Source organism: Megascapheus bottae, chromosome X, assembly GCF_031878675.1.
Source record: "Megascapheus bottae isolate mThoBot1 chromosome X, mThoBot2.hap1, whole genome shotgun sequence".
In the NCBI taxonomy this organism is placed as follows: domain Eukaryota; kingdom Metazoa; phylum Chordata; class Mammalia; order Rodentia; family Geomyidae; genus Megascapheus; species Megascapheus bottae.
Genome location: NC_143547.1, coordinates 12331016 through 12346366, shown reverse-complemented (window position 1 = coordinate 12346366; position 15351 = coordinate 12331016). Strand labels below are relative to the sequence as shown.

Below are 15351 nucleotides of genomic sequence, written 5' to 3'. Positions count from 1 at the left end.
TACCTAGGAATTGAACCCAGGGCTTCTTGCATACTAGACAAGCACTCTGCCACCAGGCCAGGCTCTAAATCCAACAAATTACATTTTTCTAAGGATGAACATTTTCATTATTATTAGAATATTTTACTTGTACATAGCAAAGCAGTGAGTTTCACTGTAACTCCATGCCATTAATGCTGGGAGTTGAACTCAAGAGTTTCACACATGCTGACACATGCCTCTATCCAATTCTGCACACAAACTTTGTGCTTCCCCTAAAGTAGAGGTAATAGGTGCAAACCATCTCACCTAGCCATTGATTGAAAAGGAGCCGTCAAGCTGCTATGCTTGAGCTAGACTCAACTCTTTATCCCCCATCCCTACTTCCCAAGTCTCTTGGGATACAGGCTTTAGCCAATATAACCAGCTTCACTAATATTTTTATACAAGCATACAGCATACTTTTATTTTGTTCAACCCCTATATTTCCTATTATCTCCCTCTTATTGTTTTCCACATGCTTAACAGCCCTTCTTTTACATTTATGGTTTTTTCTTTATTAAATTCCCTGATAGAAAATATGTGATATTTGCTTAAGTATAGCTTCATTCATTTTCTTATAAGAAGAAGTTTCTTGTAAGAGAAATAATTTATATTTATCTGTATAGATTTCTATTATATATACACACCATCTTCTCATTAATCATTTATATCTGTTAGTGGACACATACTGGTTCCATAAAGTACATTTGTTAATGTGCCCAGATAAATATATTTAGGTGTATCTATAATAATCTGCATTTCTGCTTTGAATTTTTAGTTTTTGTTGGCATCCACTAATTGCAAAAAATGTGATTTCAGTAAGTCAATACACACATACAATCTGTTTTGTGAAATTCACCACCTTTAAATCCCCATTTCCTCCTTTAAAAATAATTTTAAATACTGGGAGCCACAGATACATGTCTGTAATCCCAGCTTCTCAAGAGACTGAGAACTGAGGATCATGGTTCAAAGCCAGCCAGGCAACAGTTGTCGTGACTGCCTGTCTTATCTCTAATTAAGGATCAATAAAAATACCTGAAAGTGGAGCAAACAGTTCAAATGATAGAGAACTAGCCTCTAGCAAAAAAGCGTAGAGACAGCACCCAGGACTTGAGTTCAAGCTCCAGGACCAACACACACACACACACAAACACACACACACACACACACACACACACACACACATACAAATTAATTTTAGATTTCATTATATTTTCTTTTTTTTATTTTGCCAGTCATGGGGTTTGAACTCAGGGCCTGTGCACTGTCCTTAGATACTTTGCTCAAGGTTAGCACTCTGTGCAAGCACGCTACCACTAGGCCACACTCCTGGCCCTTATTATATTTTCATGCATGCATATAAAATATTTGTATCATATTCACTCACTTTCTACTTTTGCCAGTCCTGTACTTTTTAAATTTTTTGTGCCATTCCTGAGGCTTGAAATCAGGGCATGGGTGCTGTCCTTGAGCATCTTGTGCTCAAGGGCAGTGCTCTCTATCACTGGAGCCACAATTCAATGTCAGTTTTTGTTGGTAGTTTATGGAAGATAAAAGTCTCTTGACTAGTTGGGCACCAGTGACTCATGCCTGAAATCCTAGCTACTCAGGAGGCTAAGATTTGAGGATCACAGGTCAAAGCTAGCCTGGGTACTAAAGTCTGTGAGACTCTATTCTTCAGTTAACCAACAGAAAATAAGAAATAGTGGTATGGCTGAAGCAGTAGAACACTAGCCTTGAGCTTAAAATCTCAGGGACAGTGCCCAAGTCCAGAGTTCAAGCCTCACAACCAACCAAACAAAACTGTCTCATAACTGACCAGACTTGCTACAAGCTGTGATCTTCAGATCTCAGTCTTCTACATAGCTAGGATTACAGATATGGCCACTAGTATCCAGCTTGATCTTTTACTTTTATTCTGCTTATAAATTTATATTTAAAGTAGTTTGTTACAAATACACTTGTGTTGAAATACATTTGCTTTGAGTATGTAATTAAATTTAGATACCTTTATTAGTGTGGGCCTCAATATTGGAGTAGTATTCCTATACAATACAGAAGAGAGACTAAAATTCTCATTCTTCATCCTTTTTTCAGGGCCATTTGTTTATTGTTCCTTAGTCATCTCCTACCATTACCTGCAATGTATGTGAGTTCATAGTTTCATAAGCCAACCAGGAAGATAACCTACTCAGGAACTGAATCTACTGGCATCATGATTTGAGACTTCCTAGTGTCCAGAACTATAGAATTAAGTATCTGTTAGGTCTACATTTTGCCTTACCCTCCATCACTGTCCATTTGACCTACAGTCTCTAGCTGCTTAAAACAAAAACAGACTTAAAGGTTTTTATCTCTCAGCTGTGAGATACCTTCTGGGGACATGGTATTTATTCAACATTTCTACAAGGGGACTAGCTTACCACTCTCGTTACATAAAAATCCCATTGAACTACTGATTTATAACTGCAAATCCCAAAAGCTAAATACTATAAATTTCTATTTGTTTTCAGCAAAACAATCTCTTATAAATAATAATTGGACATCTCCCCCATTTTCGTGGGGAATGCTGATCCTGGGTTTGAACTCAGGGCCTGGGCACTGTCCCTAAGCTTTGTGCACAAGGCTACTGTACTACAGGCACAGCTCCACTGTTAGAGATAGGAGTCTCATAGACTTTACTGCCTGGGTGGGCTTTGAACCGTGATCCTCAGATCTAGCATTCTGAGTAGCTAGAATTACAGGCATGAACTACGACTGCCTAGCAAACACTTTCCTTTCAAAATTACACCTCTTTGGCTCAAGCCTTCTATAAACAGGGTCCAGATTGTTACCTTAACATCCAGTTATCTTACGTGCTCTTAAGAGTATGCTCTCAATAAATGTTTGATGAATAAACATTTAGAAACAATCTAAATTATAAACATTTGTTTTTTATTTTTATTCATTCCAAGATAAACTTTGAAATGTTTAATTTTACTAGAAAACAGTACAATCAAATAGAAATATCGAACATGTTTAACTTTTTCGTTCAACTGCATTCCATATTCTTGTATTTTCAACAAAACCCCAGTGGTGATTGTTCTGTTTTCTTATTTAAACATCTTTTCAGGTTCATATTCAACCAGGGGAGAAAAAACTCCTGGAGGAGGGATACTGGTAACTGAAGAAGCTTGGGTAATAAAGCTAGGCTCCCGTACCTCTATGCTCACAATTTCATCTTTCTCGCTTTTCACAACCTCTTCATAAAGTGTGGCAAAAAATGTAGGGGCAGTTTCATTGATCTTATATAAGAAATGCAGGACTTCCTCTTTGCTGGTTTCAGCGTGAGCTTGGGGACCCCACCGGAACTCATAGCATGGAGGATTGCTGTTAGACGCCTGCCGGCACTCCAAGTAATTCAGCCTTACCAAATCTTGGGTGATAAGCTTCTTGGGCTCTCCAAATACATAGTGCTTCCTCCCATGATATACATGCATCAACCTCAGAAATTTCCAGATGTCTTCCTCAGTGGCACAGTTTCCCTTCAATAATATCATTGCCAGGACATTCATCACAAGACCAGTCTTGGGGAAGCCTTTGCCAGCACGAACTCTCCCATTGTTTGGGAGTCTCAGCTTGCTGATCAGATTGTATGTATCAGAGTTCACTTCTCTTACTTCAACTGCAAAGACAGCAGAGAGGTGATCAGAGGCTCTCTTGAAGATCTCATGAAAGTCCTTTGTATAGTTTTGGCTGATAATACTTAACATATCTTCCTTGGTAGTAAATTGCTTCATATTATACTTGTGGAGTAGTAGCTGTTCCACCATCAGAACCTCTCTTGATACATGATCTAGATGACTAAACTTATTGGAGTAATCTTCATCAGAAAGGCTTGTACCTTCTTCACCTTGAGATGTGGAGTCAGTTAGAGACTTAGTCTCAAACATATGTATACCAACAGTACCAACAGATTCTGTCTCTGAAACATTATCATCAGTAGGTGGAACACCAGAACAACCTTCATTAGAAGGAGCCATATCTGGTAGTACAGAAGCACACAACTCAGTAGAGGTAGCAGATATCAAAGCAGAAATACTCACATCATTAGTGGCAATAGATTTTGCTGCAGAAATACCCACATCAGTAGGTATAGTAGATGATGGTGTAGAACCAACTGCACATTTACCTTTATGAGCTGTGATAGATGGTGCCTCAAGCCCCTGGAGAGTACTACACGACTCAGCAGCAGTGCTCATGGAGGGTGGAGTGGGCTCTGTCACTGTCATTGCTCTTTCCTCCAAACCCTTAGAACCTTGAGCATTGCCTCGGTTCTGGCGGCGTTTCTCACGGGCATGGAGTTTACTCTTCTGACCTCGAGGCATGATATCCCTTATTAGGGATAACAGGAAGTGCTATGAGAAGAAGAGTTTTGCAGGTACCTGTCGAAGAAAACATAAAATATTGGAAGCATATTCCACAGGTCAACAGTGAATCAGCTTTAACCCAAATCTCATCTACTGCTTTCCATGAGAGCATTGTTCTGGCAAGTCACATAGGTGCTGTTCTAATCAGACTGGGTGCCTTAGGTTAAAAAATAGGTACTGCTAGTAAAATACCTCTATTTTGATATTTCAGGATCCTCCAATATCATATTCAGAATCATCAGATCAAGTATGGGCAAGTTCTGGCATTTTCTCTCATGCTGCTCTGAAGTTGACCTCGTCAACAAAACACTGGTGCCAAGCACCAGTGGCTCATGCTTGTAATCTTAGCAGCTTAGACAGCTGAGATCTAAGGATCGTGGCTTGAAACCAGCCAAGCATGAAAGACCATGACCTTTTTCTTCAATAAAATACCAGAAAAACAAACAAAAGAAACACAAAACTGCTGGAAGTGGATCTATGGTTTAAGTAGTAGAGCGCCAGTATTCAGCAAAAAAGCCCAAGAACAGCATCCACGCCCTGAATTCAAGCACTAGGATGGGCACAAAAGAAATCCAAGATGTCCAAGATGATAGCAGAAGAAGTGAAGAAACTTGTCAGCCTTTCAGCTTGTCATCCCTACTGAAGGGAGCCTCTTCAAGTTATGTGGAACCTGTCCAATTTCAGTTACTTGGGTATGTCTGATTGATGCTTTCAGGGAACTTACCTTAAGGTGGTACCTGCTTCACCTCACCAATGTCTCTGTACTGTCTTGTTGGAGTTTTTGTATCTGTTAGATTAAATATAAATACATGATTAGATACAAATGTTAGCCTCAGGATAACAATCCTGTCCCAAAACTTCTAGAATTGAGTAGATGCATGGGCTTTTGATTACCTATTCAATGGTGAAAGCCCCCCTTAATTTTCCCATAACCTCTAAATCCTTCACTTAGGATGCTTTCTTCCTCCTAGCCATCTCCTGATACTTCCTTATAGGATATGATTGCCAACTTAGCATCTCATAACTATACAAGGCTATGAGTAAAGAACAGATTGTTCACTACCTTCTTAAGGGTAGTGTAAAACAATGGTCCTCACTATAGCACTGAGAAAAGCCTAGAAATATGTTTGATAATTCTTTGGGATATACCCTTTAAACTAATTTTCCAATCACTTTTTTCAATGCTGCGGGAGGAAAGGCATACAAACCGTCTCATTTGAAGTTTCCCTCCACTGAGTTGAAAAATCTTCATCCTTGGAGACATTAGCCCAATAGCTAATTTTTCAGGACTGATGAAAGTGACGGGCTGTGGACCGCCTCACTCTTCTGAAAGGAGATTCCCTTAGAACTTTGGTTCTGCCCTTGCATCCATGTGAACATGATACTCCTCCCCGCCCCCTCTCTTTCTTTCTCTTTCCCTTTGGAGATACAGGATATTTACTCAAAACCATGTTTTCAATAATTAGGAAGTCTACCAAATGAGAGTCTCCAGGCCTGATTACTATTCCTATTTCTGATTTTAACTTCCAGCCAGTTCCCCTGCTGACTGTCCTTTAGGTCAAAGCCCTCAGTTCTACATATCATCACGTTGGGAAAAAAAAACAAACATAAGCTGACATTGACCGACCTAAATGGTGAGGAATACTGTGAGTTACATATAGAGTTGACATTCAAATAAAACCCAACTAAGGTTTCTTGCTTTATTATGTTGTTAATTGTCTTGAATATTCCTGACTGCACCCAAACAGAACCATGTTCCTTTACATCATGTTCCGGAGACACTGGAAGCGGAAGTGGGTATAGGTTTCGTCTCCTTATGGCTTTCTCCCCTGTGAACAGAGACACATCTTTTGGGGAGAAGAAGAGGTACTCTAGGTAAGAAGTTTGTCTCCATATCGTTTTATGGTCCATACCGTCGCTTCTCATAGAAATTGAACCTTCTCTCACTCTAGCCAACATCGGCAGTCGGAGCTTCTCACCTTCCTGAAATGGCCTCTCCTTAAGCAGGAAGTGAATTTGGCCACAGCCAAAGAACAGATCGTAGGGAGAGACAGCCACACATGAGCAGCAACTTTGGCGCCCCCTCTGTTCTGGGGGATGTGACTGGCTACCTCAGAACATTGAGACCTGATTGGTCCTGGCGTTTAGAGTCTTCCCTCTACGGCTCCCTTTGCCATTCACCCTTAAAGTGAGATACTAGCATTTCTGGGTTCCTCCTTCTAATGTTACCCTGGCCACCCAGGTAAATAGAGCCACTTGATAAAACTGTATAAGGTCCATAAAACCACAAAGAGAGAATGTACAGAGAAGGAAAAGGGGAGAGAGTGATACATTAAAACAAAACAAACAGTCAAGCACCAGTGGCTAACATCTATAATATTCTCTGTGCAGGAGCCTGAGATCTAAGGATCATGGTTTAAAGTCAATCCGGGCAGAAAAGTCTAATTAATTGCAATAAAAGCTGAAGTGAAAGTGTGGCTCAAATGGAAGAGGGCCATCCATGAGGGAAAGAAAAAAAAAGTAAGAAAAATTTCCCAAAGTAAACAGTTGGACAGTTTCTCCATGTATAATAGCAATTTATGGGAAATCTGTGACTGGATCCTTAAAGAACTGCATGTTCTGAGCATTAATCCAGGCTCTCATCTGGTGTCTCTAATGAAAAATTTGCTGTTAAATGCTACAGGCACACAAACTTGAGTTGTTTTACATGGTACAAATAAACCATGTATTTCTCTCAAATGGTGTGATATGAATAAGCTAAAGAACAAAGGACATAGGGAGAGGGCCTGTGACAGGTGGTGACAATAAGCGATCTTTACATACAAACTCAATCATTTGCTTCCATTTGTTCTGAGGAATACACTTATTACAGAAAATGGGCTAAGATATATGATTACATGACATCCTATTCTCTTCAAGTTAACTAACAAAGAACCTGTAGACATTAATGTTTTACCAAATATTATTTTTTTCATTATGATATTTCAAATCCCTCACTAATTCTAACAATCTTACTGCTCTAGCTCTGGATTCACATCCAATACTTTGAGTATACATTCTATTTTAAAAATTTTATTTTTTTATTATAGGGGTAATGTTACCGATAGTATTTGTCAGATAGCAGATGTATTACTTCTCACACATTGACACCCATTCTCATGTTTTTGTCCCCATTTCCATCCCCCCATCCCCTCCCAGTCAACTTTTTTTCCTCCTATTTACTGGAGGACCTTGGTGGAAAGACAGCCTAAGTAGTAAAGTTCATGGAATCCCATCTCCAAAATTGTCGGTAAAAAGCCAAGGTAGAGGCATGTGTCCAGTGATAAAAGCTAAGTGAAAGACACAATGGAGCATGTGCCCTAAGTTCAGTCCCTAGTACTGCCGAAAATATAAAAATGGGAAGATAATGTCTACAATTTAAGCCTCTTAGATTCTGGTATATTTATGATAGCCCAAACATGCTGATATATTGTACTAAATAGAAATTTATTCTGTTATGTATACTACAAGAGCAATTACGTTTTTTTAACTTTCTTCTAGTTCTTTCCTATTTTCTCTTCTTTCTTTTTGGTGGGGAGTGGGGAGGGGTGTTGTGGACCTGGTCCTTGAGCTTAGGGCTTGTGTATTGTCTCTGAGCTTTTGCTCAAGGCTAGGATACTACCACTTAATCTGCAGCTCTACTTCCTACATTTAGGTGATTAATTGGAGATAAAATTCTCACAGACTTTTGCCTCTGTACTGGTTTTCAATGGCATTCCTCAGATCTTAACCTTATAAGTAGTTAGAATTATAGATGTGAGCCACAGGCACTCAGCCCCAACCACATTCTGAAGAGAATTATCAAGATGTATTGCATTCATAAACTGTTGAATCAAAACCCCTTTTTACAAATTAAAGATAATTAAATTATAATACTAAAAATAGCATATAAGTAAAAGGATGTCTTTCCATATGCCAGTGGCTTAAGCCTATAATCCTTGCCACACAGAAGGCTGAGGATGAGAGGTCAAAGCCAGACCATCAGAAAAGGTGTGAGGCTCTTATGTTCACTTCACCTGTGCAACCTGGAAGTAGAACTGTGACTTAAGTGGTAGAGCACTGGCCTTAAAAATATAGCTAAGCAAGTGGTGCAGTGGCTCTGACCTATAATCCTAGCTACTCAGGAGGCTGAGATCTGAGGATCAAGGTTCAAAGCCAGCCTGGGCACAAAAGGACCTGAGACTCTTATCTCCAACTAACCTCTAGAAAATGGGTAGTGGGGCTTGGGTTAAGGGTAGGGTGGTAGCCTTGAGCTGAAGAGCTCAGAGACAACGCCCAGGCCCAGAGTTCAAGCCCCATGAGCCACAAATATATATATAGTATGTATAATAGTATGTGTATATATATATATATAATGTATAATTAAGTGACAGCTCCCAGGATTCATGACCCAGAACCAGCACACACAAACAACAAACATTCTACGTGGCCTAAAAGTCCATTGCTATAAGAGGAATTTCCACAGTATATTGGGGGATTTATTTTTATTTTCATTTTATTGTAAAGGTGATGTACAGAGGCGATACAGTTACTTCTAACATAGTGTCCTAATGAATATTGATGTTGCATTGTTTACCCTCTATCCCACCATTTCTGTGTTTCCCCTTCCCCTTCCCCAATCAAATAAACTCATCTACAAGACAAGGAGTACCGAAATCAGAGACAGTGACCACAGCAAAACAAACAGAGGAGGAGAAAATAGTGAGACAAAAGCAATGACAGCAAACATGCACACACACACACACACATACACACACACACACACACACACACACACACACACACACACAAACAAACAAAAAACCCTCTCTTGTTTCCTTACCATGGAGTTTATTTCTATTACCATCATTTTATATGTTTATATTTATATACTTATTGGGCTATTGTGACCCTCTGCTAGGACTATCCTAGGCTTATACTAATGATCACAAATAAAGGAAGCCATGCAGCCTATGTTTCTTTTGGTCTAGCTTACTTCACTTAATATGAGTTTTCCAAGTCTTTCCATTTCTTCATGAATTGGACAATATCATTCGTTTTGATTGAAGCCTAAAATTCTTTCTCATCTATTCATCTACTTAGGTACATCTGGGTTAATTCCATATTTTAGCTATGATAAATAATGCTGCAATGAACATAGCTTTAGTGTGGCCATGTGATTATTCAGATAAATGCTTGGGGGTGGGATTGCTGTGTCATAGGGGCACCCTATGTTTACTCTTTTGAGGCACCTCCATCCTGCTTTCCAGAGTGTCTGAATAAGTTTACATTCCCACCAACAGTGTAGTAGTGTTCCCTTTTGACCAGCATCTGTTATTTGTTTTCTTAATAATGGCCATTCTAACTGGGGTGAGATGGAATCTCTACGTTGCTTTGATTTGCATTTCTTTTATGGTGAGAAATGCTGAACATTTCTTTATGGCCATTCTTGTTTCCTCTACAGAGAAGTCTCTTTTTAATTCTTTATGCCACTTATTAATGGAGTGATTGTTTCTTTGAAGATTTGTTTATGGAATGTTTACTTCTTTGAGCTCTAACTATATTTTAAATGTGAGGCCCTTGCCTATTGTATGGCTAGTGAAGATTTACCAGTCTGTGGATTTTCTGTTTATTTTGCCAGCTATGTCCTTTGCCATGTAGAAGCTCTGCAGTTTATTGCAATCCCAAACTATGGGCTTTCTATTTATCTTCTGCAGTATATTAATGTGATAACTAATCAGGCAACACTAAATATTTTGAAGATGTAATAAATATTACCAATAATTATTCATATGTACTCCTTTTCCACAGCTGTAACAGGAAGATCATTAAAAGCTATTGAGGGCCACAGTTGTGCCACCAAGGGCTATAGGACATAAGGAGAATCTCTAGGTAGAGGAATTGCTCATCAAGGGAAAGTAATCTCTACTTCCCTGGGGAGGATTAATTTTGCTTGTTTGAATAATTCAGAATGTTGGAAGAGGTTGAAACCTGATATTTGGGAATAAGATAGGTCTTAGCCTCGTCCCCTTGTTATAGATGTTTATGTAGATCTGGAAATAGTCTAGAGGAGAATCTTAACAGGACGGATACTTGAGACCCTGGTAGTCTCTAAATGTCATGGCACCTCATAACAGGATATTCAAACTAACTTGCTTTTGGTTCTTTAAGCATTTTTCCCTCTATGTAACCTGTTCTATCATAACAGGTTTATTAATATATTCTTCATATAGCTGTAACAGGCAGCCAGTTTCTAATCTTGTGTGTGTGTGTGTGTGTGTGTGTGTGTGTGTGTGTGTGTGTGTGTGCGTGTGTGTGCCAGTCCTGAGTCTTGAACTAAGACCTTGGTGCTCTCCTTGAACATTTTGTTTGTTTGGCTCAAGACTCTAGCACTGAGCCACAACTCTAGTTTTTGGTATTTAATTGGAAAGTCCATAAGAGTCTTATGAACTTTCTGCCAAGCTGACTTTTTAACTGTAATCCTCAAATGTCAATCTCCTAAGGAGCTAAGATTACAAGCATGAACCACACTGCCCATCTCAACTTTCAAAAATTCTATGGGGCTTTAAATCAGAGGTTTTAAATCATAGATAAGTATTCCCCTATCTAAATACACTTTCACATTTGCTTAGGGAGAAAAGATGATTAATTAAACAGTACTCTAAACGTTCACAAGTTGAGACCAAAGGATATTATTCTTAGGATAGGTTGACAAGGGCCCGATAGCTCTGTGCATATGATCATATAAAATGCTTATCAAAATGAATTCCAAGAAATGGAAACAAGATTTCTTTGTACTTTTCACAGTTTCTTTTTTTCCTTATTTTCTCCCCCTTGTCACTTCTTTTGATTTCTGCACGCTTACATGTAAGTTTATCTGATTTGGGGAAGGGAAGGAAAAGCACAGAAATGGTAGGACAAAGGAGAACTTTTTTGGCAGTGATACTCACCAGACACTATGTTGGAAATACATCTTGAGGGGGATGGGAATTGGGAAGGAGAAAACTGGGAGAACATGAGCGAAGATATGACAGTGTTCAAAAGGAAATTTACTCATTTCCTAACTTATGTAACTGTGACCCCTCTGTATACCACCTTTACAATAAAAAATTAAAAATAAAACTATTGGAAGAAGTTGGAAATGCATCTAGCATTCCCAGTGTTTTATCCTTACAAAGATGACATCCTTACATGATGTCTCTGAGTGTGGGGGATAATTAGCAAGTTTCTAAATTGTAAAGATTTAATAATTAGAGATACAATCTTTAAGTTATAAAGACTTAATTTGCTCCTTTCTCATAACTAAAGTTATGTGAACACATATAATTTTACTATATATTAGAATTAACAGAAATGATCAAATCCAATACTTAGAGTTTTTAAGTTTATATTATTGCATGATCCCAACTACTTTGTTACAAGATGTTAGGCTTTTTTGCCAGTCCTGGGCTTGAGCTTAGGGCGTAAGCACTGTCCTTGGACTTTCTCAAGGCCAGAGCTCTACCACTTGAGCCTCAGCACCACTTCTGGCTTTTTTCTATGTATGTGGAACTGAGGAATCAAACCCAGGTCTTCGTGCATGCTAGGCAAGCACTCTACCACTAGGCCAAACTCCCGGTCTTAAGAATAACTTTTTAATGATGCTAAATGTTATTATCTAGAGAAAACACAAAACAATAGGAGTTGTGGAGAGGCTGCTGGACATGAAGTAATGGAATTGTCTATAACATTATTGCTGGGCCAAGCTTTGCTTATTTGCTTCTGCTCTCTCTTCTAGATCCTTTAGAGCTTCTTCATAATGAGTTGAAAATTTTCTAGGATCATTCTTACTTACCTTGGCTAAAAATTCTAGCACTTCCATCTTGTAGGCCCTTGGACCCCACAGAAATTCATAGCATGGAGGATCACTGTTGGCTATTTGCCAGTACTCCAGATAGTGCAACCTCACCAAATCCTCACTAACAAGATTCTTGGGCTCTCCAAACACATAGTGTTTCTTCCCTCGACACATATGCATTGTTTTTAAAAATTTCCAAAGATCTTCCTCAGACGCATGGTTACCCATCATGAAAATTGCACCTAGAATTGTCATGACAAAACCAGTCTTGGGTAAACCATTGCCTGCATGGATCCTTCCATTATTGGGAAGATTTAGCTTACTCACTAGTTCATACCAGATATTGGCTGTATCTAGTTCTTGCACAGTAACCCCAAAGAAAAACTCGATATTTTCAGCTGTTCTCTGTAGAATCTCAGCAAATTTATCTTCATCCATAGCACCAACAAATCACCAGGTCTTCCTTAAGAATAGGCAGATGCCTTTCAAACTTGTAGAGAATAAAATGTTCCATTAAATCTACCTTGTCATCTAAAGAATTCCTATTGGAGTTTTCAGTTCAAGCTGTGGCTATGGAAGTACTTGGATTTTCATCATCTTGTGGGCTCTTTCTATGCTTATTAGTGCAGGTGGTAAGGAACTCTACAACACTTGTAGTAGGGCTTGGAATATTATAAGCCTCTTGGAAGATGTTACTTGGCCCAGGAACATGTGAGTTCTGGTGACCTTCCTGTGAAGCCACACAGGAAGGGCAGGGTGGTTCTTCTGTTGCTTTACTTGCCTGTACTACACTGTGGGCAGGGAAGGTTGGTAAGGTCTCTTGATCTTTTTCCTGAATGCGAAGGTTATTATTCTCTAGGTTCATGACAGCTGTAATGAGGGACAGGTGGTGAAGGGAGTCACTCAAAAGGACAAATGTTGATAAAGTATGTGAGCATTCAGCATGGAATGTCTGTCATGGCTATAAGACAGGCTATCTTCACAGTAGTACAGGAGGGACCTCCAGAAGATCCTGTGGAGTTTCTGATGTTGACTACCACATCTTTTCTGAGAGCTGGGGCAGAAGTTACAGTAATTCTGAACCTGCTGTCTTTGAGCAGCCTGATAACCCTGCCTTGTGCATGTCCTGTGTTGCATTGAAGTTGACATCCTATACCTCCCTGGGGCCCATGAAAAAGGGAAAGGGGAGGAGATCTTTTTGTCACCACCTAGATACATTTGGTGCTGATTGCCAGAAGCAAAATTTTCATGTAGGCATTTCTTTTTTTGTCCATTGTGGGACTTGAACTCTGAGTCTTGGCACTATACTTGAGCTCTTCAGCTCCAGGCTACAGCCCTACCCTAGGCATCTTTGAGAGGATCATCAGACAATATTGTGGCACATACATCTTTGATCTTCAGCCCTATCATTTGAATACTACCTCATTCTCAGCCTGAGATGGAGAAACCTTCCCATATTCTGCAAAGGATGAAACAAGAGAAAGGCCTGGGTGTTTGCCATACCTTTAGTTTGTTGTAAATATTCCCCACAATGCTCGCCTCTATGCCTACTATGAACTAAATCCTATCTCCTTTTGTACTGATGCTTTTACTCTCTTAGACATGACCAAGTTAGCCTTTAAACAGTCCCAGGGGTCAAAGAGGGTCCTCAGCTCTGGCTCTGCCTATTCTGTTTTACATGGCTTGGAGGAACAAATAGATAGCCTGATGTGCCCACATTATGTGGTGTTTATTTATTTTTTTATTTGTGTGATGCTCTCTGGGTACTTACGGCTCTGAAATAGTCCCGAAATCTTCACCCTACTCACCTGACCCAAATAGTGCTCTTGAACAAGTCTCTCACTCCTTGATAACATCATAAAAGAAGTCCTGTCATATGTTGTTACCAGTAACCAGGCACCCAAAGGCTGTCATCAAAGGCAGAACTTTGTGTATGCTTCTTAGCTGGAAGGTTTCGAAGCTACTAATTCTTCACTCCGGATTCCCGCTGAGGCCAACTTAGACTAGGAAGCTCTTGTTAATACTTACTCTAGAGCTTGGGATAAAATTGTATGCCACAATGCTCAGGTATTTTTTGAGGTGTGTTATCATTAATGTTTTCATATAGGGCAAGCTTCTAAACAGAATGTTCTTCATTTCTGCCTCCTAAATACCTTAGTAGTTGGGATTATTGACAGAGTCCTTAGTTTGGGTGTCATCTTTCCTGACATGCAGAAAGTAGTAAATTTCTAAAATATATAAGGAATATTGATACATAAATCTCTATATAACTCTATTTGAGACTCAAATGACCATTTCCAGAAGGAACTTGTACATTTGTATTTTCTCCCTTATATATATTTTGGACCCTTTTGCTTCTTTAATATTATATTTTCTATGGTATATTCATTAGTTACTGATTTTATTTGAACAGATTCCTTTTATCATTTACTGTATGTATAGAATATGTATATAATTTTATGTACCGATTACCCCCTGGTAAGTAATTTTCATGAATATTGGTGTATTTGAATTGTACACATTATTGGGTTTCATTGTGACATTTTTATACTTGCATGCAAGATGATTACATTTACTCCTTTTATTTTCTTGTATCACCTTCCACATCCATAATAGTGTCTCTTTTAGACTCAGATTCCTTTTTTCTTTTCTACATCCCATATGAGAGTAAGCATGTAGTGTTTGTGCAAGTCCCCACTGTTTCACTTAATTCATGATCTCTAATCACACCTACTTGCATTTAAATGGCATAATTTCATATTTCTTTATGGTTTAGTAAACTCTATTAAATATAATTGTCTTCACTAATTCATGTACTGGTAATAATTTAGATTGATTCTATAGGTTGGCTAATGTAAATGACCCATGTTAAATATGGGAATGTTCATGCCTCTATTGCAAGGTCCTTTTTCTTTCTTATTTAAATTTTCATTGTTTATATTAATTATCCAAAATGTAGTCATGTTTATATTTCTATGTATAAATGCATGTTACAGTGTTCTAATTCAGCTTCTTTGTTTGTCTTTCACTTTTTCTTCCCTTCTTTGAAAAATAAGTTTTATA

At 38.7% G+C, this 15351-nt stretch overlaps 2 protein-coding genes across 3 annotated transcripts; both read right to left on the bottom strand.

The window, feature by feature from the left end:
• Positions 1-3019: 3019 nt before the first annotated feature.
• LOC150040487 (melanoma-associated antigen B3-like) lies at positions 3020-14169 on the bottom strand. 2 transcript variants are annotated; one of them, XM_090325940.1, is made up of 3 exons: positions 14097-14169; positions 5158-5220; positions 3020-4448 (listed from the first exon to the last, which is right to left on the bottom strand). In XM_090325940.1, the coding sequence occupies exon 3, from the start codon at positions 4389-4391 to the stop codon at positions 3117-3119; it is 1275 nt and encodes a 424-aa protein (XP_090182066.1). In that variant the 5' UTR covers positions 4392-4448; positions 5158-5220; positions 14097-14169; the 3' UTR covers positions 3020-3116. The 2 variants fall into 2 exon arrangements, with proteins under 2 accessions (XP_090182066.1, XP_090182067.1); XM_090325941.1 differs by having other exon boundaries at positions 14060-14099.
• On the bottom strand, positions 12181-12802 carry LOC150040488 (melanoma-associated antigen B5-like). The gene is given in 2 exon segments (XM_090326574.1): positions 12181-12739; positions 12741-12802. Coding segments are annotated over 2 exon segments (621 nt in total).
• Positions 14170-15351: the final 1182 nt, after the last annotated feature.